We start from the raw sequence: 23049 nt of genomic DNA on the forward strand, positions 1-23049 counted from the left end.
TGGAATCTAGCCCTGCTGAGAATACTTAATGAATTAGTTACTGTTACAAAACACATGGGTCACAAGGATTATAGACAAGCTGTGTGCTGGCATTCAGGATCATAGTCTTCAATCTGATATCTAGATTTCTTTGTACCTTAAACTTCTATATTCTTTTAATCTGTTCTTAGCATGTAATGGTGTTATACTTTTTTGTTAGACACAACTGTAGTCCCAACTAAGTCGAATGCAAGAACTGGTATCACACTGTGCTTTCTTTTTCTGCTTGGTTTGTCTCAGTTGCTATGGCATGGTTTTTTCAGAGAGAATATATAACTATAGCAACAACAACACAAAGTTTGGCTACCTTTCATTGTTCAATGCCTGCATTCTGAGTCTGATCAGTTCTTAATGTTGCCTGAGAAAACTTCAACTCTACAGTGGCCTAAGGACAACCTTGTTCTTGCACTTTAATATAAAGCTCAGCTGTTAAACTATAACCTTCCCTAGGTTACCAAGAACTTTCTTTTTCCCTTGTTTTTTCCAAAGCACAGACTTTTCCACATGGTAACATGCTACCCACATTCTTAATAACTCAGATATTTTCAAAATAAAGGAAGAGAACAATCAAACCCTTACAAACTATTTAACACTACAGCTGAACAGAAAAATCAATACCTGCAAATTTGCCAAGTCACTCTCACAAAATCAAATTCATTTATGCACGTCAGTAAAAATTATGTCCTTTTATCACTGTTGTATAAATACTCAAAGTTGAACGAAAGAGAGATTTATACTAACACATTAAAAATAATCTCAGAAAAATGTCACAAAATATCATTCACATACTATCATTCCTTGCAGGGCAGTACCACGAAGAAGCCAGGTGAGCTGTGAGCTCAAACATGCTATATTTCTTTCTGAATGTTGTTGACTGATTTGACTTAGAGCATCCTACCCACAGGCTACTTTTTCTTGCACTAGCCTGGAGCTGGACTAGAAATGAAGTTGCTATATTCAAACTTCCTAAAGCTTTACTACTCCTTTTTGTAGATACTTGCCCCATCCAGTACCTACAATTCAATTCAGTTTAACCATGACACTTGAACAAATATTTCTGTTCAAACAGCTGAGTGTATGAAACAGGCAATTAAAAAAAAAAAAAGCTGTGGAAAAAGATATATAACCAATCTAAAAAAAATAATCCAATAATGTTGCTTCTAGTCCTTCAATAACCTTTTAAAGCTGCTATTTCAATTGCATAAACCTCAGGTTACAAAAAAATGAAACAAGATATATAGAGAAATCTCACATATGCAGGTCCACCTGATAAGAAGCTAAGTTAGTCTGAAGAAAAATATTTGAAGTTCCATTATTAAAATCTCAATTCTGCTATTATCACTCTCTCCAAATGAACTCTTTATTTAAGAGGCTATGGAGATCACTTGCTTTATGTCAATTTATATCAGCTGGACAACGACTATTATATTAGAATCCACACAAAGTCACCTGTGAGCTTGTACTTAACATTATGCATTCAAATGGTCTCATTAAAAGAAGCAGGATTACCCACCTGAGAAAAGCTTGGTACAAAAATAGTGCTTGGCAAACTGAAACTTGAGGTAAAAAGCAACAAAGTTCAAAGAAACAAAACCCCAAAAATTCTAATACCATAAGTATCGATTTGAAGAAATACATTTTAAGTCATGTGTATTCATATACTGCTATTCTTAACCCAATTTCCTGTTTCAGTAAAGAAATTATCATGTATAGTTCCTTAAATTTATTTCTGCTATTTGCAAGTTTCATCTATTCTTATTTCTGCTATTTGCAAGTTTCATCTATTCTTTTCATTGCATTTTTCTACTGGACCACAAGACAATGACTTAGGAAACCAATGGACAACTGAGACAGTTAGGTTGAGACAGAACTTAAGGTGTTGCCACTTACAGCTTTTGACCTGCACTTTAATCAGAAATGAGTAAAACAGTGTATATCCAGGCTCCAGAACTCTATTATTGACAGCAGGCTTTGGTATCATTGCAGGGTGTGAACTGCAATGGGTGGGGAGCACAGAAGCTGTGTCTTCTCATACACCATCTTTCTGAGGGAGGCTTTTCATTTCACGTGTGCATCTGCCAGGGCGTAAAGACCTCTGAACCATCCCACCTATTTGTACTGAATAAAATTTCCTCATAGCTTACTGTTGTGCACCAAGACCAGCTAACTTTACTTTAACTCTGTGATAACCTGATAACACTTCCAGGTCTAGCCCAGAAAGACCATATAAATATCCAGCTTGGACACCCCTGCATTCCAATGTTCATTCTGTGATACTGATATACAGTGCATCTAATTTGCTTTTATGAAAATTCTTTTGGTTTCAGCTTTTTCAACATGTTGAAAGATATCCATTTGTTTCTTGGGAGGGTTTTTTGTTGTGGTTCTACTGTTTTGGGCGTGTATGTATGTCAGTTTTGCAGATAGTTCTTAACCACCTTCACAGAGTTCATCTCAGTCCCCCCATGCCCTAGAAGACAGTTTGGATTCATGGCAACACACTTCTTCAAGGTTTGACAGTAACAGGATGAGGAAGTTCACATATAGTAAAACAGCTGCAAACGTACACTGGAGTCAGGAATCAATAAGTACAGGATGGATCATAGCAAGGCATGTGACAAACAGCTCTAGAATTTGTGCTTTCATGTGAACATGAAATCCAACCCATTTGCTTTCATACCACCGCTACTGTCATAAACTTGTTTTCAGCATTCCATAACACCCAAATTGTTTTCTGTCAATGATGCTCTCTCCTAAATCCACCGCTTGCTGTGGCATTTACTGGAGTAAACACAAAAGATGTGCCCTGATGCACACTGAAGTCTCAGTAAAGACAGGAAACTGCAATTTAGGGACTAACGTCCAAAGTACAGGCCAGAATGAAGTGTCAGTATTTAGCAGCTAACACCGTAGCAATAGTTGTACATATATAATCTCATTAACAATAAAAATCATTTTATTCAATATAATCTTCAAAGCACTGGTTAGATATCTTGGCCAACTACAAAGCACAAACACAATTTTGTCAAACTCAGCCCAAATTCTACACAGTTCCCCAAATCTGTACTGCTGTAAGATGACAAGTCATGGCTTTGCACACTTTTTGAGTAACAGCTTTTGGCATATTAACAGGCTGAAGGAAGAAGCTGATATTTCTGTTCATGTACTTGTGAGCTGTCTTACCTAAAGTGGTTTATTTTTGTTGTTTTGAAGTCTAGTCTTTCATTTCTCTAGTGACCAGTCTTAATCAGATAATGTTTGCTGCTTCCAAAACATGTTCCTTCTATTGTGAAGAGAGCAGAGAAGAATACAGTGGCCAGCCAGCAGCAAATTATGAATGGGAGCCTTCTGACCAGAAGGTGATCTCCCATTGCATTGACTTTACATGGAAAGGTTTTGGTAGCAGGAGGGCTACAGGGTGGATTCTGTGAGAAGCTGCCAGAAGCTTCCCACGTGTCCCACAGAGCCAATGCAGCCAGCTCCAAAATGGACTAAGTCTATCAGTGATGGGGTAGTGCCTCTGGGATAACAGAGGCGGGGGGAATCTGCACAGCAGCAGTCAGAAGAGAGGAGTGAGAATATGTGAGAGAAGGGGAAGAGTGTGAGGAGTCTTCTCTTAAGGAGAAAGGAGCAGCAGAGACAACGTTTGATGAACTGACCATGACCCCTATTTCCCATCACCTTGTGCTACTCAGGGGAGGAGGCAGAGAAAACCGTGAGTAAAGTTAAGCCTGGGAAGTGGAGGGAAGGTGCTTTTAAGATTTGTTTTTATTTCTCATTATCCTACTCTGATTTGATTGTTAATAAATTAAATTAATTTTCTCCCAAATCAAGTCTATTTTGCCAATGACAGTAATTACTGAGTGATCTCTCCCTGCCCTTATCTTGACATATGAGCCTTTTGTTACATTTCCTCTTTTCTGTCCAGCTGAGGACAGGAGTGATACAGTGGCTTTGGTGGCCAGACAGGGTCAACCCACCACACCCATCATCATTGCATTGCATTTAATAGTCCAATCTTCCTGGCATATTCCTCAAACAGTATTTAATAGGGTCTTGAGCTAACTCTGCTCTTCTCCTGTGTTCATATTTATTAAGTTCATAGTGGTTCTGCTACTGTTCACTCCCCTGTTCTCTCTCTTGGCCAGAAATAAGCTGGAAATAGAAATACCTACTGAATATTTAAAAATTCAAAGGTTATCAGGGCTCTCACAGAATTTAAGCTCCAGGACAAACAGAAAACGAATGGTTCCGGGATCAGCTCCCAGCTGAAAAAAAGAGGTCAATCCAACCCTAAGTGGATGTGAAATTGGGTTTGATTGTTTCACTGAAGAGGGGGACCTCCTCATTGAAGTATAAGCTCCTTTCATAAAAAGACTCTTAATTCACTGACTAAGGGCAGCCCTCCAATCTCCTGTACCTAGGAGAATTAATCTCATAAATATTACAGAGCAAGAAATAGTTCTATGTTTTGAATGTGCACTGATTAGGAGAGAGGAAAATAGAGGTACTGAAAAATGACCTTTAGGTCACAGAACTAACATTCACTCTGTGTGCATACATATATATATGTTCCCAGACAACCAAAACCAACTGAAAACGGGAACTGGTAAAAAAGACAGATACATATACATTATTTAAACCTAAAATGATACTGCAAACTATTAAAATTTGAAACTGAATTTTAAAATGAAGGAAAAAATTATCTTCTGCTTTCTTCTAAAAGTGAATTCTATTACCTGGATCAAAACAGACACTGTATAATGACAAAACTTATGTAAAAATCAGTATTCCAGTGAAAAATCATGTGGTACCTGATGGGCCGATTTTCTTTACTGTCAAAGAGTGAGAAGATTACTTCCAGTTCCTCTCCCAGATTGGAGCACATCAGACTCTTCATTTGAACAAAGAGATGGTGGCTGCTAGCTTGCACTGGTGTGTCTTTTTTTCGATGACGATGTTCCATCTAAAAGTACCCCAAACACAGCAGCCAGTTTGAATTAACAGTCAAAATCTCAAAACAAAAAGACACAAAAACTGTAATACTGAACTACTTTCTTAATCAGTATTGACTTGTAATACTTTTACTTTATTGTTTGTTTGTTTTTTGTATCTGAGGAGAACACAAGGAAGTGACTTTCCCGGTGTTGCACTGCATCATCATTATCTCTAAGAGAAAATCAGTAACCTGTAGTAGTTTACCTTTTTTCTCTGAAAATGCTAAGCCACTTTAAAGCTTTGTGCTTTATCAAGACAGTATTTCAGAGCTGGTTTAAATAGTTCATGATCTGATATTCTAGTATCCAAACACACAAAAAATACTTCTGCAGAAGACTAAACACCAGTATTTTAAATTTGAAAAAAAAAAAAAAAAAAAATCAGTCCTTGGCAGACTGCTATATTGAAGCTCCTAAATTATCTTGTTTTGACATCACAGTTTATACTTTCACTATTTTAATCACCCATTAAGAGTATGACAATATTAAATTGAACTATTTCTTTCTTACACTGTACTAAAAATAATTTTGAACAGCACTGTTTCTAAGCTACTTATCTTCAAACTGAGGTTATCATGGGCTTTCCCCCCCTCTTTATTTTTGAAAGTGCACTCCATGAGTTCCATTACTGGTTTCCTCAGTTATTCTTCTTCTCTATGTTTCTTCTTATGATTAATGGTTCCTCACTGTATTTCATCTAGTGCTTCAACAGGATTCCATACGATTACATATGGCTTTGAAACTGCTCAGAGATATACTGATTCTAGCATTAAGAAATTACTGTCAGGCTTGACATGATAAGTTATCAACACAAGTAGTTAAAAATTATAAAGAATATAATTTCAGCTCCATACAAAATTACAGCATTATATTTTTTGCTTTATTCTATATTTAAATATAAAAGGTACAAATAAAATTTAGTTAGCCTGAAGCAAGTAAGGCTCAGAACAGCTGCAGCACTTAAACAAGAGCCAAAGCCCACATAAATGAATTGGTAAGTTTTCTTAGACCTCACTGGAGATTAAATCAGAATAAGAAATATCAGTGCTGGTTTTAGTAAATGAAGATGGGCTTTTATACCCAAAGGAGATCTTTCTATGCAGTTTAACTGCTATTTACATTAATATATTAGAAAAGACCAATAGCCCAGTATGATTAATTGTGACAATACTTCTACCATAAGATTATATTTCCATAAGTCTTATCTAACAGGACTCATGGGCAAAATAAAACTCTAATGAAAAAGAGTCTCATAAGCTTTTATTGATGATTAAATTCACGTTAACAATCATAATTTTAATGATAACTCAGAACACAAAACTTTTAACAAATAACATAAAATAAGCATGTGTGTACATACAGAATTGGTATCATGGAATCAGCTGGGTTGGAAAAGTCCAACCTTTACCACAGGACCAAGTCCAACATTAAACGATGTCACTAAGGGCATTATCCAATTTTTTTTTTTTTTTTAACACTTCCAGGGACAGTGATTTTACCACTTCCCTGGCCAGCCTGTTCCAATGCCTGAGCATCCTTTCAGTGAAGAAATTTTTCCTGATTTCCAACCTAAACCTTCCCTGGCACAACATGAGGCCATTTCCGCTTCTCTTATTGCTTGTAACTTGGGAGAAGAGACCAACCCACACCTCACTACAGCTTCCTTTCAGGTAGTCATAGAAAGCGATAAGGTCCACCCTAAGCCTTCTTTTCTCCAGACTAAACAACCCCAGCTCCCTCAGCCATGCCTCATGAGACTTGCGTTCCAGGACCTTCAATAGCTTCACTGCCCTTCTATAAAACCAAAGCACCTCATACAGATACAGATATGACATAACTGTTCAAAAGTTAACTTCTCTCCTCATAGTAAAACTCATTGCACTATGAAATACCAGTTTATTTGATTTTAAAAAAGTACTTTTGAATAAGTAGAAGAAAGCTGCCACCAAAAGAGAAGCATGAAATTTCATAGCAAATGTACTGAGTACTACAATCACATACCAGCCTGTAAAGCTCCGTAATGCTGATCTCTTCAGGATCCACCATAGCATACTCTTTTCTTGGAACTAAGTCGAGTCCCAGTTGTCTGTTTGAGAAATGGAATAACAGTAAGTAGTTTCTACATATAAAGGAAACAAATTAACCTGTTTCTTCTACTTACATTTAACAGAAACATTCCAACAAATAATATATACATTAATTGGCACTCTACAGCTGGGTTTGGGTGTTTTGGCTATTCACCATTCACAGATGATTCCTCCACTTTCTTCACTTTGTAACATTAGTAGAATATGTTTTTCCAGAATTTTTAAATGTTTCATACTGTGGACAATGTATAATGGATATTGTCCTTTGTACTACTGTGGACGTTGCACAATGTGAATTGCACTAGTATTGTCAATTTGAATGACAACAGCAGAAAAGAAGGTAGAAAGAAAATCCAAAACATTAACTTATTTTTAATTCAGACTGGATGACATCAAAGCTGCCTGGCTGTACCCCATGAACACAATAATGAAATGGACTTGAATCATTAGCAATAATACTTATTTTCAGCAGAGCAGCAAGCAATAAAGATTAAGAACACACACGTGGCAGTTGTGGAATTTAGAAAAACATGAGAGATTGAATGTTTTTCAAAAATATGTTTTTAAAGAATAGGAACTGAGCACTTCCAAAACCATCACAATTCCATTCTGTTGGCACAAAATTCTAAGCAGCAGTTAACCACAGCTCTTCCCCAGTGTTAGGTATTTAGACTTTCAGGTAGCAGTAGTTGCAGAAACCCCTGAAATTCAGTTCATTCTATTACTGAATAGTGCAGCATTTAGTCAGAGTTTAACTGAAAAAAAAAAAAAAAACAAATATAGGCTAAGGAAAAGACTTTGGAAACAGCTCCTAAATGCCAAAAGTCATTTTAACCTTTTTCTTGCCTTTTTTTTTTTAAATAAGATAATACAATTTGCCTTAGCTCTTATTCACATTCCAATAAAAGAAAGATGTAGATCGTAGTAGCAAGATACATGTTAGAGATGCCCAATTAGGAAGCAATGACAGCCAATATGATTTCAGCTAAGACAACAAGAGTTATGCAGACTGCATCACACTGGAATCTGGCCAGGTGTGTTTTAAAAAAAAAATGGAAAAGGATCCTGTAGATATTCCAATGCAATTCTCTTGTAGACAGTACCACTGCTATGTAAAATAACTTGACGAAAAAAGGCAAAATAAGCTGGCAAGTCAGTTTTCTGTTAAAACACAGTGGGCAGAAAAACAATGAAGGAGAAAGTCCATTAAAAAATACCAGCAAAGTAACACCTCTCAGAAACTTGCTCATTATTTCAACATTCTACAATGAGCCTAAAGCTGTGGCATTATAATTAGATTACACTATTTTCATTTATTACTATATTTACTCACTCATTGCCCCAGTCCAGACGAGCAGTGATATGTCGCTTGACATCCTTCATTCGGTCATGGGTGAGATGGCCAACAAGGACCTGCCTCCGCAGGTCTAGGATTTCATTCATTATATGCCACAGTCGGTGAAAGAGATCCCCCTCATTCCTCTGTGAGATAAAAATATAATTGCCTTCACATTACCTGTATAAGCTGACAATCCTAATGAACACAGATATGGAGGAGAAATTAAGAAAGCTCACTACTAATACACCTACTTGGACTTCTTTCTCCCCATCATACTGTGACCATTTCACCTGCATGCATGTGTTTGTGCATGTAGAATTGTTTCAGAGCTTACCTCAGACCCTGTCTTTGCACCACACTCATTGCAAAATTTCATACCAAGACCTTATGCCTCATGTTAACAGTCTAATTTATGAGCTAGGTATGACAAAAAATGCAACAAAAAAGTTTCATTCTGTAGCACTTTTTTATTCCAAGAGTGTGTTCATTCTGTGCTGCTGTCTCATCCAAACTGAACATGTGCTCACGTAATTCAAGATTAGTTGAACTCAAACACATGTGGAGATGAAAAGGCAATAGTTCCTAGCGCTCAAACTATGAAACACAGGGTGTTAATGTTCTTTTTAACTTTTTATTGTATGCATCTAATAGTACACACTATTAACCATAATAAATAGTATATATAGCCAGAATCTTGTCCAGACAGTTCTTCATCTAACTGTGAAGTAGGAGTAATTATGTGAATGCGACTGCTTTTTAAACCACATCCTCCTACTCTAAGTATATAACAGTTAGGGGGATAAACAATTTCCCATAACAGTTTCTTCCCAAACAGAAATTCTTTTAACTCATCCTTCACCAATTCTAAGTAGCTTTACCTCATACAGCTTTTCTAAGAAACTTTAGCTTGAGGAAATTATTGCAACCTCCATTTAAGTGATACATCACAAAAAGTTGAAAAAACATTCTTATTCAGATTTGTTCTGCTAATTCTAGACAAAAAATACTAAGCCCATTTCCCTTTTCCTTCTTCCTATGAACAAATGGCATTAAAACAAAATTCAGCTTCTTCTGGTGCATAATTGCTATTAAAAGCTGAATTCACTTAAAAGCACCATTACTGTCTGTCAATAATTTTTATACTCCAAGGGCTCTCACAAACTGCTGCTTGATAAATCTCCTCTTTTTATTTCACATTCATTCACTTCATAAGCTCGCTAAAATGAGCATTAATTTACTGTGTCTTGGCTTTCTTTCTGGAAAAAAAAAAAAAAGCCAGCGTATTTTGATCATACAATAACAATAGTAGTGAGGAAAAAATGCCGAAAAAAGAAACAACTTCAGTAAAAACAATAGGAATATATGAACTTTGTAAGGAAAAAGGGAAAAGAAGGTCATACAAATCACCTTTGAATTAGAAGCAAAAGACAAAAAAAAGACTTTAGAGGAATGTTACAGAGGCACAGGCTAAAGTATGGTTTCAGAGTTTCCATCAGGTGTCTAACCTTCTCACAATTTAAGTCATAATTACCAGCTCAGCAATGAATTAAGATGAGGGGTTGGAGAATATGTAGAACCAAATGAACAGGTTTTGATTACATTTTATGTGTGCGCATGCTGCCAAGTCCAAACCATGGCTTCGTTGTAATGTAGTAGATTAGAAGGTCAAATGTTAAAAACAGTAGACAATCATGATGCAAATCACAATTTAAAACTAAGATATTTTAGTTAGACCTTTAAAGACAACTCTACAGTCAGTAAAAAAAAAATAAACCAAACAAAAAACCAGCTCAGTTAACAGAGGAAGTAGAAGTAGGCACAGAAAAAGGAAATTATAGCAATTGTTATGTTTTAGATTATGATGTAGAAAAAAAATTAAATTTAAAAGATGCAGAACAGTCAGCAAAGACTGAATTTCAGTCAGAATAAAGAGAAAGATTTAACGTGTTTCTTTCCATGTTTTGTAAGTACACAAAAAATTATGGTGGTAGCCAATTAAGCAAAGGAAATGGTAGGATTTCTTACAGTGAAGAAATAAGTCACTGGTCTGAAACCTCTCCTAAGGATGGCAGACTGCAGTGTGTTCACGGGCGACATGGCAGTGAAAAGCAGCCTAGGGAGCTTGTATCCATTTGCTAATCAAGAATCGCCCCTTGTGGAGACAGTGCTCTCACGGGAGAATGCATAATTAGTACATAAACTCTAAATAATCCTGAAAGATACAGCAAGGCCATAAGAGGCCCGAAGAAGCTTAAGCAAGCAAGATAAGAAGCTGGAATTCACCAAGTTATGAGAACTGTGGACTGTTGGCAAGCTTTCAAGGTCAAGTTCTCACACCTGTGCTTAACCAATTATATATTAGTCACTAAGGGACTTCAAGCCATGTATCCAATTATAATATGCCAAATCACTGTAAATGCATGTAAGAAATAGTATATAAGGAGTTAAGGCTTTGTAATAAATTTGGCAATCGCTTGATCACATTGATCGTCTCTGCATTGTCCATGACTCCCGGGTCAACAACCCCTCAGTCTCCCTCGACAATGAGGACTCAACTAACTAAACTAGATCATCTAAACAACAGTTGGTATTAAATCAAAGTAATATTATTCAGGGTACTTGCCACATAGAGTTGTTTCCACATCGTTCCCCAGTCTCTAAGAGTTGATGTCATTTCTGTAATAACAGAATCTTCTGTTGGAATAACCATTTCAAATTGTCTGTAACATTCAGAAGAACACATGACATTACGCAAGTATTACAAATCCTGTTACTAATATAAAGACTTCTGCCCTGCCAAATGTGATGTCTAACAGCCTACATGGGTGATCCATCAGACTGTGACACTTCATTAGTGTATTTCATTTAATCCCCATGGAAAACTCTTGGGTGAAAATAATTTAATCCCCACAGAAAGTCTTAGTCCTAGAAAAGTCAAGGTGGGATTTTTTCTACATGATAAGCATGTCAAATACTTTCACAGCAGAGTAATCCCACAGTTTCTGAAGGGATTTTGCCACTTTAGTTTAGACTCCAAACCAGTGACTGCTCTGTTTATAGAAATAAGACAGAAAATGCTGTTTTTTCAACCGAAAGAGGGCATAAAATCTCAAAAGTAAACTAGTACAGTGCGAGTCCTTGCTTATTAGATCCTGACCAAGAAAAAGAATGTGTTGGCTTGGTCAAGACCAAACTCTCCACCACACCATCATCTTACATACGGTCACCACTGCCGCTTTGTTCTCACACACAGTACATTTGAAAGGTTTGAATTCAGGCCTGGATTACTTTTTTCATTATATCATTTCTCTCTAACCAAGTTAGGATAACAAGGTGAGAGCCCCTGTCCACAATGCACATGGCCTGAAGGGGAAATATACACAAGGAAGAAAAGAGAGGCAACAAAGGCTGAACTCCCTGCAAGTACCATTGTGGTGTCTGCTACCAAATATTTATCCATCTTTATGTTTTGTTCTATTGTGATGTTTTACAACAATTTTATTTCACTGAACCTTCAGTTGTATCTACAACCACTTTCAAAGGAGAAGCTACCCTAGTGCATGACAAACCACATGTGGCTTGAACTCCATAGCAGACAACAGTGTGTTTAACAGTAAGAGGATAAGCCCTTTTATTTTTAATATGATTCCAGTTTTCATGATTATTTTTGCTCATTATGAATAATGGACCTTCTTCTCATTCATTCATGCTCCCAAAGTAAAGCTCACCTACAGCTGATGTTTAGGCATCCAACTATTATGATGAGAAATGTCTTTACCTAAATAGGTTTCAAACTGTTATATATCAGTTCTCAATGAATAAATCTAAATAAATAATACAATGTGAATACTCCCAAATTAAGTAAAACTTCAGAAAAAACTGTGTCAAACTAAGATCACTGAGAAATTAAAAGGAAAAAAAAAAGCAATACTCTCACGGCAAGCATTACATCTTAAAAAAAAAAAAATCTAAGCCAAAAACCAGTGTTTCTTTTAGTCAGAACATTTGAGTTCTAAAAAATTTTAAACTAATTTTAGCAAATTGTTCTGGTTTCTTATTAACTCCTCCAGAAATGAAAAGAGATCAGTTGTTGTCAAAAATAACTACTGTCTCTCCATCACCTGAAGGAAAGAAATGAAGGAAAAAATATCTCCAATTACAGTGCTAGTGAAATCTTCGGCCCTTGAACTTTAATGCTATCTTACTGTATCTGTGTGCCATGGAACAGCTGCTATCCTCTAAGAAAACAACCAGTCTTAAACAGCAGGTTAATAGCCAGCTTCTGGACAGAATGACTTTTTCTAATCGAGGCAATACTGTTGTCATGGTTTAACCTTTTTCAAGCAAAACTTACCAACAGGAAGTGAAAACATGTAATTGTTTTCTCTGTCCTTTAGACAATACAGGCTGATAGTCCCAACTGTGCTCCAGGTCTTTTCAAAATACCTTGCTCCAACCTTATAATCATGGAGGAGTATCAGGTTAGCTAAGGACAAACATTTTAAGTCCTGTGGCAGTAAGCTGAAGTTAAGATATTAAATAACAAAATCATTACCTTATAAGCAAAAGACTTTTTGTTCAAGTAACTGAGCACGTTTAAATATTTGAATCAGAACACTTCACTTACCCTTTGTTCTTAACACAGGCGTTTTTCAAGTGAATGTAATTGGATGGAAATATGCCCTGAAAAATAAAACAATTTATGTAAAAAAACAGAAAAACAAAAAAACCCCTCTCCCCTTACATGAGTTGAGTACCATTTAGTACTATTTAATATGCAAATGCATGCTGAATTTAAAGTCCTCCAAATAATTACCAAAAAACTTGCAAAAGAGAGTGAGATACATAGTCAGCATAGATCTAATGGAAACTAAAATGCCATATTCAGTAGAGTTTAAATCCTTCAACACTTCAGAAAATTAGAAGATAAACAGGTGTAGAACATGTAGAAGACTGCTTAAGAGCTCACTTATGCTGGGTACTCTTATTAATTATTCCAACCCTGATAAGAAACGGATGAACTGGGCGGGGGGGGGTAATATCTTAACAAAAACATCCTAAAAATAATATCTTCAGATAATGATTTCAAAATGAAGCAAAAAATTACAAAGTTCAATAAAAATAAAGTTTTATTTGGTGGTTATTATGCTCTGCAGCGCACAGGAAAGCTATGGTAGATCCCTACCAAAGAACCTTTTCTAGTTACTTAAGCTCCCTCCACTCTTCTTTTGAACAAGCAGCAATCCTGCCCCAGTTCTGCAGCTCTTACAGCACAGTAACCTGCATAAATCAGAACAATATACAAAATGAAGAAACTCAACTTCAAGCTTCTGGCTGAGAACGTAACATGCTACAGCTTGTTACATAATGCAGCAAGGGAATACGTATATAGGTTCTCTTTACAATAAGCACAGCTGCGTACAGCTTTCCTTTGTGATGATGGTGACCCATTTTCTTTTAACACAGACATTAGAGCCTTGACCAAAACGCATCTACTATGGAGAGGCAATTGCTCCCACTTGTCTGTAATGTAAAGTAGTTCTGGAGAGCATCTCCCAAGGACAGTAAGATGTACAGCCTTGCACTTGTAACAGCGTGCCAGAAAACAGGATGGCTGCATATGCATGCTTACTGCGGACCAGCTGCCACGGAATGTTTCTTTGAGTGTCAAAGCTGGCAGAATAACAAGGGAAGAATCTTGACAGAGCAATACCAATAACAAGTGGAGTTACAAGGTGCTCTTACTATTTTACTTTCAAAGAGACTGCCTTCAAAAATCCCATTCAGAAAGCTGTTTGCATTCACACTAGGAAAGCAGAAAATACATATCTCATTTCTTCACACATCAAGTCATGTTTAGAAAACCTGTTCATAACTTCTATCAACACATTTGACAGACCACAAAGCAAGACTGACAGCAAGCATGTGTTAAGAATTGCAACAAAAGACATAGAAGAAGCAATAACAAAATCCTAACTGCTCATGTCTTATAAATCAAATTGCAATATATATCAATGAAGTCAAAGTAGTAAACATCACATTGGACTCTGGCTAAATTTATTTATTCACATTGACCTTCTATATAAAGCAAAGGGAATTTATGTGAGCAGACACTGCACGCCTAGACACAAATGGTCAATGACTTATGATAAGAGCGCCTAGAAACTTTTGAAATTAATGTATCTGTGCCCTATTCTGCAGCTGAAGAGGCTTGGAAATGAATAGAGGGGAAAAAATAGCGAAGCTTACAATGGAGGTTAAAGAAGGAACAGAATGGCTTTAATAAGACTAAAAACTCTAGTGCTGTGTTGCTGAAAAAAAAAAAAAAGAGGAAATCTTAAAATGATTTCCCATGTAAAAACCACAACCTTTACAGTCACAAAGGCAAGTTGACAGGATAGATTAAGAAAACAGAAAGACAAATAAGATACATAAAGCTTAGACATTAAACATGAACAAATGCTGAAATATGAATTTCCTAGTATTTCATGTCTGAATGCAGAAAAAAAAATCAGTGAAGTCTGGTTTAGAGTACTATCAGCTATACTACTGTGGAAATTAAAGACTACACATCAAAGAAAAATAAAATGAACCATGCATTTTATATGACAATACACAGCTTATATTCAATTGATAGTCTGCACGTGGCCCCTATGAATTAGCTGCATTCACTGACTGCTCTAAATTAATTCATAACATCAAGAAAAATAGGCAGAGTCTAGTCAACTTTTTCAGCAGCATTTACAATTTGTATTCTCAGTAGTCTTTTCCCTTCAACTTATCTTCCTCTGAGTTCGCAATCTAAAAATCGGAAATGAAAGGAAATTCAGCAGAGCCTCATTCTAACACATAGGAGCATTTCAGAAGTGTAATCCATGTCAAAATCTAATTAAAGCACTATCAATAATACTTAACGCTAAGCTCTACTTTTCCTCTAGAGTAAATATAATAAACTGACATGGAGACTACAAACTTTTAAAAAGTAAATAAACACTGTTGCCAAAGAATGTAAAACTGTAATTGACCTTTACCTTAACATTGGGGTTTTTTAAGGCAAATCCTCTGTACCATCCTGTGAAGAAAGAACATTTTGTTTTGTAAACTATGTAAGTCTTTTCCATATGTAAACCAGATTTCATCTTTCCCTTTTGGACAGATATGATAACTACATGATGCTAACAGACTGAACTAATTTAAAAGGTTTTTCATAAAATGAAAAATATTTTGCTTAAACCAGCTCCCATTCAGAGGACAATTCACACAATTTCAGATATTACTCTTTAACTGTGTGTCCCTTAGGTAATGTATTAAGGAGGCAGATTATGAAAAATAAGCAACTTTATTTCTCTTACACTGGATAATGAACATCTGCTAAAATCATATTAGCATTCTACTCACATTAGTCCCTGCCCATGGCAGGCATGTTGGAACCAGATGATCTTAAAGGTCCCTTCCAACCCAAGCCATTCTATGATTCTATTCTCTGCCTCACCACAGAGGCTGAAGAGAACGTTTATTCACTTCAAAAATGTGCTACTTGAAGAAAATGAATGGTAATGGAGTTCAAATCAACACTATATGAAACTTTGTTATCATTGAAATTCCAACCTGGTGAACTCACCATCACATTTCTCTAATATTTGAACAGTGTCTCCAATCTCCAGTGATAGGCCATGTGGGACTGTCCCTCGAAAACCAGCTATTACTGAAAAAGATAATAAGTTTCAATTAGTTACAACATTAAAATACAAATATTCCTCTTGCTAACAAAAACAGTATACTAACAGGGGAAGTTAAGTGCTTCCCTTTAAGAACAAACAGGCGTCCTAAAATTTCATAAGCTGTAGAAAGAACCAGAGGCTAAGCCACTTCTATGAGCGGAAAATTTAAAATACAGGACTTGGAAAAAACCTTCAAACACTTAGAGACCTACTATACATGAATGGAAAATTTGTACTGTGGAACTCTATTAGACAGGCCATAACTACCCTGAAGGACAGAAACTGCTTTATTCCAAATGCTCACATTAACACATACGAGACCTCAGAATTTTGCAAGCTGAAAGTGATAACGTTTTTGTTTCCATCTATACCACACACATGCCACAAAAGGAAAACCTTATTTCACATTTGCTTAATGGATGCTATAGACCCAACACTCCCCATAATTCCAAGTGAAGGGAAATTGCTAGGGAGTGGAGACCACTAAAGCATGCTGTTCACTAAAATATGTTTTGTGCGCATGCTGTCTCCCCTGCAGCCTCCTTGAAGCCAGTGAAGGGGAGGTCATGAGCTCAGGCTGGGACAAGAGTAACAGAAACGGGCTTCCCTTGCTGGAGATAAAACATGCCTCAGAAGCAGAATGTCTGCCAGGACACCGATGTTCCCAAATACTTACAGTAAAAATTTAACTCATATTGCTGGTGCTAAAAAGTTCACTCAGAATCAAACATAATATGCAAAAGACTCAAAATACTTATTCCTGCAAACACTAAAAATCCACTAACATGCTAAATAGCAATTCAGCTATTCAATCCTATGCTTACTGTATCTGAAATTCTGAATTAAAATATTGCCTAATTCAGGCCACGAGACAGCAATACTGATTTTAATTCTCTGTACTGTAATATTCTTTTGGAGCTTAATTTAGAAGTTGAAGACAAAAATGGCCTTCATAAAGTGTTTTAGAAACGGAGTTCAAATATCAACACGGCTGTTAATTAGTGGCCTAACAGCAGTCTTGCTGCTATCAAATAATCACAGAATGGTTTGGGCTGGAAAGGACCTTAAGATCATCTAGTCCCAGCCCCCTGTCATGGGCAGTGATGCCTAACACTAGACCATGTCACCCAAGGCTTTGTGCAACCTGGACTTGAACACCGCCAGGGATGAAGTATTTATCACATCTTTGCGCAACCTGTTCCAGTGCCTCCACCACCCTCATATCTAACCTGAACTTCTCCTGTTTAAGTTTGAACCCATTACCCCTTGACCTATGGCTACAGTCTCTGATAAAGTGTCCCTCTCTGGCATCCTCGTTGGCTCCCTTCAGATACTGGAAGGCTGCTATGAGGTCTCCACGCAGCCTTCTCTTCTCCAGGCTGAACAGCCTCAACTTTCTCAGCCTGTCTTCATACGGGAGGTTCTCCAGCCCCCTGGTCATCATCATGGCCCTCCTCTGGACTTGTTCCAACAGCTCCATGTCCTTCTTACATTGAGGACACCAGAACTGTACACAATACTCTAAGTGAGGTCTCACAAGAGCAGAGTAGAGGGGCAGGATCACCTGCCTGGACCTGCTGGTCACACTCCTTTTGATGCAGCCCAGGATACGGTTGGCTTTCTGGGCTGTGGGAACACACTGAACCCGGCTCATGTTCATTTTCTCATCGACCAACACCCCCAAGTCCTTCTCAGCAGGACTGCTCTGAATCTCTTCTCTGCCCAACCTGCATCTGTGCCTGGTATTGCTCCAGCCATGATATCTACTCATCCAGACAGGAAAACCCAAATCTCACAGCAATGTAAAAACACACCAACTAGGAGGTGTAAGAACAAATCTTCACATGTAAAAGCCGAAAGGAAACCCCATGGGTACAGATACGTTTACAAAGTAACTGTTCTTCCATCAAAGCACCTGCAAGATTTTGTGTCACAACAATCCATTTTGATGGCTTTTGCCTGCTGTCAGCTCAAACATAATATAACCTGTCACCCACTGCCTGTGTTTGTCACATTATTCATCAAAGGCAGGAGGAAAGATTAGCTGTCAGCACCCACGAAAACTGAAAATTCATTTGTGAAACTTTGCCAGAAAGTTCCAGATTCTAGGAGTAAGCAAACAGAATACGATTTATACTACAGGAGGGCATGCATAAAATATATGAAAAGCATTTTTGCCAAATCTTTATTCTGAATCTGAAGGCCTCAAAACTCACTGAATTCAATCATCACTGTGCCTTACCCATGGCCTGTATTTATGCTTTTGAATAAAGCCTGTGAGATTATGTATCTGGTTAGTCCTCAAGAGTATGCTATGTGTGACCAGTATTTGTAGTACTGAGCTTCCCCCACCTCCCTGCCTCATGTGTATTGAATAAACCTATATTCATTTTGGTGTTACTCCAAATCAACAAGGTACTTACACAGAATTAGAATACCCTGAGATAAGCATTATGAAATAAGAGCTATGAAATAAGAACAGCTACTTTCATTCCCCCACTATGATCAAGTATACCATTTTTAAAGAGGGTTAGCTTCAAGACAGTATTTATACATCAAAAAAATTAGTCTGAAAGTTGAAAAATGAAAATTTTTCAATTAATTCTTATACAAGGACCCAAAAACTATATCTAAATTCCTCTGTGGCACTGGAATGATGAAGAGCCATTCTGGCCACCTTTCTTGCTTGCAAGATTCACAACTGAACTACGAAGCCCAGCAAAACAGCACCTACAGGCATTGAAATAAAATTAAGGAATTACCAGAAGCAGCATGCAAAACCAAACCAAACCCTTGTGTGTTACTACATTTGTAAGCATACACTTCTGAGATGTTTTATTTTTAAACTCCATGAGACAAAAATAATGACAGTAATTTTTTCTTTAAGAGCCAATGTAACCTGTCACATTGTTTTGATCTGACTTTGCTGTGACATTCAATTTTTATTACTTAGTTAACTAGATCTGTTAGAGATCTTTTTTTTTTTTTTTTTTTAATAGAAGTTTCAAAGAAAAACTTTTAGGACAAAAAAAGATTGAAACCTGGCACAATGTAGAAAATAGCTGGAACTCATTTTAGCTTATGTATAGAAGAAAAAAAATTATACCTTGAAATATCTTCTAGAAGGGTAGCCTGCAGAGTACCAGGAAAAGAAAGAAAGAAATGAGGGCAATACCTGCATCACTGAGACAAGCACATTTACCAGAGTGACTCACAAAACTCAGGCTGGATGCCTGCAGAGGTCTTGCAGTGAGGTCAGGCTCAAAACAGGTAGCCCATAGTCTTTAGCAATGCCACTCTAAAGATTGTGGACTGCAGAGTAGCAGAGTTTAGAGCAAAGCACAAAAATCCACAGATAAACTTATCACTCAAATGTTTACCTGGCTAACTTTCTACTAATCAAGTCATGTTACACAACTGGGACTGAGGCAGAAGGTGGCTACTCAAGCCTTCTTAGTTTATCTGTGCTCTATATACATAAGTAGACTAAAGGCAGAATAATGATGAAGTCACAGAAGAAGGCAGTTACCACTCCACCAGAGAAGATTCCAGGGCTCAGCAGCTTAACTAGGATGCTGGGCTCTTAAGCAAGCCATGATATCAATTTGATGTCCTAAACCTCTTGCCCTTGCTTCAGATGGCCACGTTGTTCTGTAGCACTTTGTAGATGTTCCTTAATTCTTTCTCCTAGTAGTAGTAAGTATACAATTAATCACTCTGCAGCAACCATGGCTTAAGGTGTTCTCAACCTAACTTCAGAGCAGTACACATTTATCATACTCACAGAACTGGACTTTTTTTTATATACATAGCATTCACCAAGCCATGTGCATCAAATATGCACCATTTTCACTCTTACAGCAACAGTAGTTGATGTGGTTATCCCCTTATCTCATTTCCAACGCAACTTACTGTTGCAAGCAGAGACCTTAGAAAGGGCAGACGGACAGAAGAAAAGATACACTGAATGTGGTTCACCTGCCAATATCTGCAGTCTTTGCAGACCAATATGCATGTCCCCAGGAAGCCAAATATCAAAAGCACCTGCATCTAGATACAATTTTTTGTCATTGTAGTACCTGAAGGTCATATAAATGTCCTGTTTGTGCTTCAAGCGCAGGCACAGTGATTGATGCTCTCTTCAATCACCTCTCAGACGTGGGAGAAACGTGGAACTCCACAATAAAAGTTTGTAGGAGGATATTTTCTCAGGAGTGTTTTAAAAACTGAGATCAAATACAGCAGTTGGCTGGCATTATTAAATTTTCTTGCTGCCAAAGGCTACTGAGAGGGTAAGAAAGCAAGACCACAATGCAGGACACAAAAACGTAAATCATACAGCAAGAACTACAGTGATTGCAATATTAAAACAGTTTTAGGTTTCATGCCAAGCTTAACATTTTTAGGGTAGGTGCTATGAACCACAAGTTATGAAACAACCTGTTTCTGTGAGAACTATGGAGGGAATCTGAAAGAGAAGAACCTTTATGAAGTAACCAGTTAAGTCACCTGGCTGTGATTAACTGCTAAAATTCATCAAATGCTCTAATATTTTCTTAATATTTGTCTTCTACACTTCAATAGAACAGTCAGTTCAGTCAAGAATTTGGCACAGGACCACACAAGACATCCATTCTGTGGGTTCCACAAAGGTTTTCACTACAAGCACATGCATGAATAATTGGAAAGAGGTTTCCAATATTTACGTTCATATCAGACCATTTACGTTCATATCAGACCTGGTGTATAAAAAGATCAATCCAAGCCCAAGGTCTCAATTAAAGCCTAAGTTTTTTTGCATGCAGGAACTCGCCTTCTGCTCATCTAGAACACTGCTGTTCTTAAAAATAAAAGAAGATTCTTTTTCTACTTGCAACTAGTGCACTCAAATCTTACATATGAGTTAACATTATAAAGATGCACTTGAGACCCACCAAGAACATGCTGGTTTCATGGCTGGCTTGACTCATTGTTTCCAAGATGAAAATGTCTCCCCACAAAGGGTGCAATATGGTACAGTGCTGAAGATGCCCCCCGTCACAATTAAGCTCAACACTACAAAAGGAGACACACAGTACACTGCAGTTCCTGACTGAACAGCAGGATACACACACACACACACACACCAAACCTTCCCCCATATAAGTGAATCAATAGCAGTAAAAGCAACATCTACAGCAACTACCACTACCTCAAAAACGAGTATTTGTACCACAATAGCAGACTCAGGTTTCACCTAACAAAAACCAGTCCTTCAACTGAAGAAAAAGGTGAAGGAAGGATATGGGGTAGAAAAATTATTTTACTTTAATAACTACTTGGACATATTGTGCATGCTAAATGCTGGAGTGAAAAATAGAGTCCAGCTCAGTGCTCTAAGTCATAATGCTCCAACTATCAGGTGTAGCCTATAAACCACACAGAAACGTGGCAAAAACACACTGGAAAATAACAGATTTGAAGGATCGGAACACTGCATCAGAGGGACTGGTTCTGACGGAAGCAAGACACTCTGATAGAAAAGGAATTGATTAGCTGATAACAGGGTGGGTGGCCCACTTCGATGTTTTGCTTTGGCTTATATTCTTAAAACTTTTTTGCCTGAAATAACCAGAGATCTGCACATAAGAACTGATGAGGCAGATATTGTTGCTCCTTTTCTACTAACAGATGACCAGAAGCTATTATTGATTCCAGATATTATCTACTATGATTGAAATTACGTTCTCTTGGTGGAAAAAGCAATTTTCCAAGTTTTTATTCTGGCCTTAAACTGCTGTTCTTCCACCAGATTGAGATTCTTGGGCACAACCATTTCAAGGGTGTTATGGTTTAACCCCAACTGGCAACTAAGTACCACTCTCTCACTCTCACCTTCCCAGTGGGATGGGAAGCAGAATTAATAAAAAGGTATTCCAGCCAAAACTAGGACAAAGGGGTTCTTTTATCTATTGAACAGTTGAAAAATAATTACAAAATCTGTAATAAATTAAATCAGAGAACTTCTAAAATTATATAGTTATTATACCAGTTAAAACAATCATTTACTGTTGCATTTTTCCTTTATGGATGGAAAATTGAGCTTGTTCTTACACTTTTTTTTAGCTGATGACTGTGTGCATCACCTTTGAGGAAGGCTCTGATTCAGTGGTCTTTATTCCAGAAATGCAAAAAGCTATCTTTTTATATGTACTTATGGATTGTAAATAAAACAGACATCGGGCACTGTAAGCAGCGGCAGAAAATGCAGCGTTAGAGACAGCACATCAAGCAAGACAGGCATTAAAATGCAAAATAAAAAAATCAGCCCAAGAACTCTTCTCAGGATACTGTCTGTAAACTCATGTCTGAAGCTACTGACCACTGGCAAGCAATGCAAGCATCCAGTGATACAGCTCTCAGTATTTTGTGGCATAGGAATCTCTTGAGCCAGACATGGTATTTCTGTGTTCAACAACCATTGATGGATTTTAATTCTTTGAATTTGTCTAACTAGACTTTACATGCATCATAATGTCAGTGTCCACAAACTCACAGTAAGTCTAAGTATGCTGCATGGCAGAAAAGTCTTTCTTTTTTTTATAGTGCCACTTAAAATTTATTTTCATGTCCCTGTGTTCTTGTAGGGAAGTTTGAATAAGTAGATTTTTATCACCCTCTCTGCACCTTAGCGTATCTTTTCCAGGAAGAAGCTTTTTCTTCTCAAATGAAGCTGAAGAACCTTTTTAGATTTTTAAATAGGCAGAATGTTTAAAAACACAAAAACACAGAGGCATACAGCTTTGTTAATGCAGAATGGCCAAAGCTTACTGTAAAAGGCCATGACATGCACTGAGCTTTGCCTGCATATGAATTGATCTGGATGG

At 37.2% G+C, this 23049-nt stretch overlaps 1 protein-coding gene across 2 annotated transcripts in view; it reads right to left on the reverse strand.

Annotated features, from left to right (window-relative positions):
* DOCK4 (dedicator of cytokinesis 4) overlaps nucleotides 1-23049 on the reverse strand; it is a 240889-nt gene that overhangs the window by 136112 nt on the left and 81728 nt on the right. The window contains exons 2-8 of one of the 2 annotated variants that reach the window (XM_057403708.1): nucleotides 16084-16167; nucleotides 15494-15534; nucleotides 13090-13145; nucleotides 11086-11182; nucleotides 8457-8605; nucleotides 7038-7122; nucleotides 4854-5005 (exon numbers count right to left, since the gene is read on the reverse strand). In XM_057403708.1, coding sequence (XP_057259691.1) covers nucleotides 4854-5005; nucleotides 7038-7122; nucleotides 8457-8605; nucleotides 11086-11182; nucleotides 13090-13145; nucleotides 15494-15534; nucleotides 16084-16167 — 664 coding nt within the window. Of the gene's footprint in view, nucleotides 1-4853; nucleotides 5006-7037; nucleotides 7123-8456; nucleotides 8606-11085; nucleotides 11183-13089; nucleotides 13146-15493; nucleotides 15535-16083; nucleotides 16168-23049 lie in introns of those variants that run through there. The other variant, XM_057403707.1, reaches the window with a different exon arrangement.

The sequence above is a fragment of the Pezoporus wallicus genome, unplaced genomic scaffold (assembly GCF_028554395.1).
Source record: "Pezoporus wallicus isolate ANWC-B61680 ecotype Strahan unplaced genomic scaffold, APGP_CSIRO_Pwel_v1 contig_7274, whole genome shotgun sequence".
NCBI lineage: Eukaryota > Metazoa > Chordata > Aves > Psittaciformes > Psittacidae > Pezoporus > Pezoporus wallicus.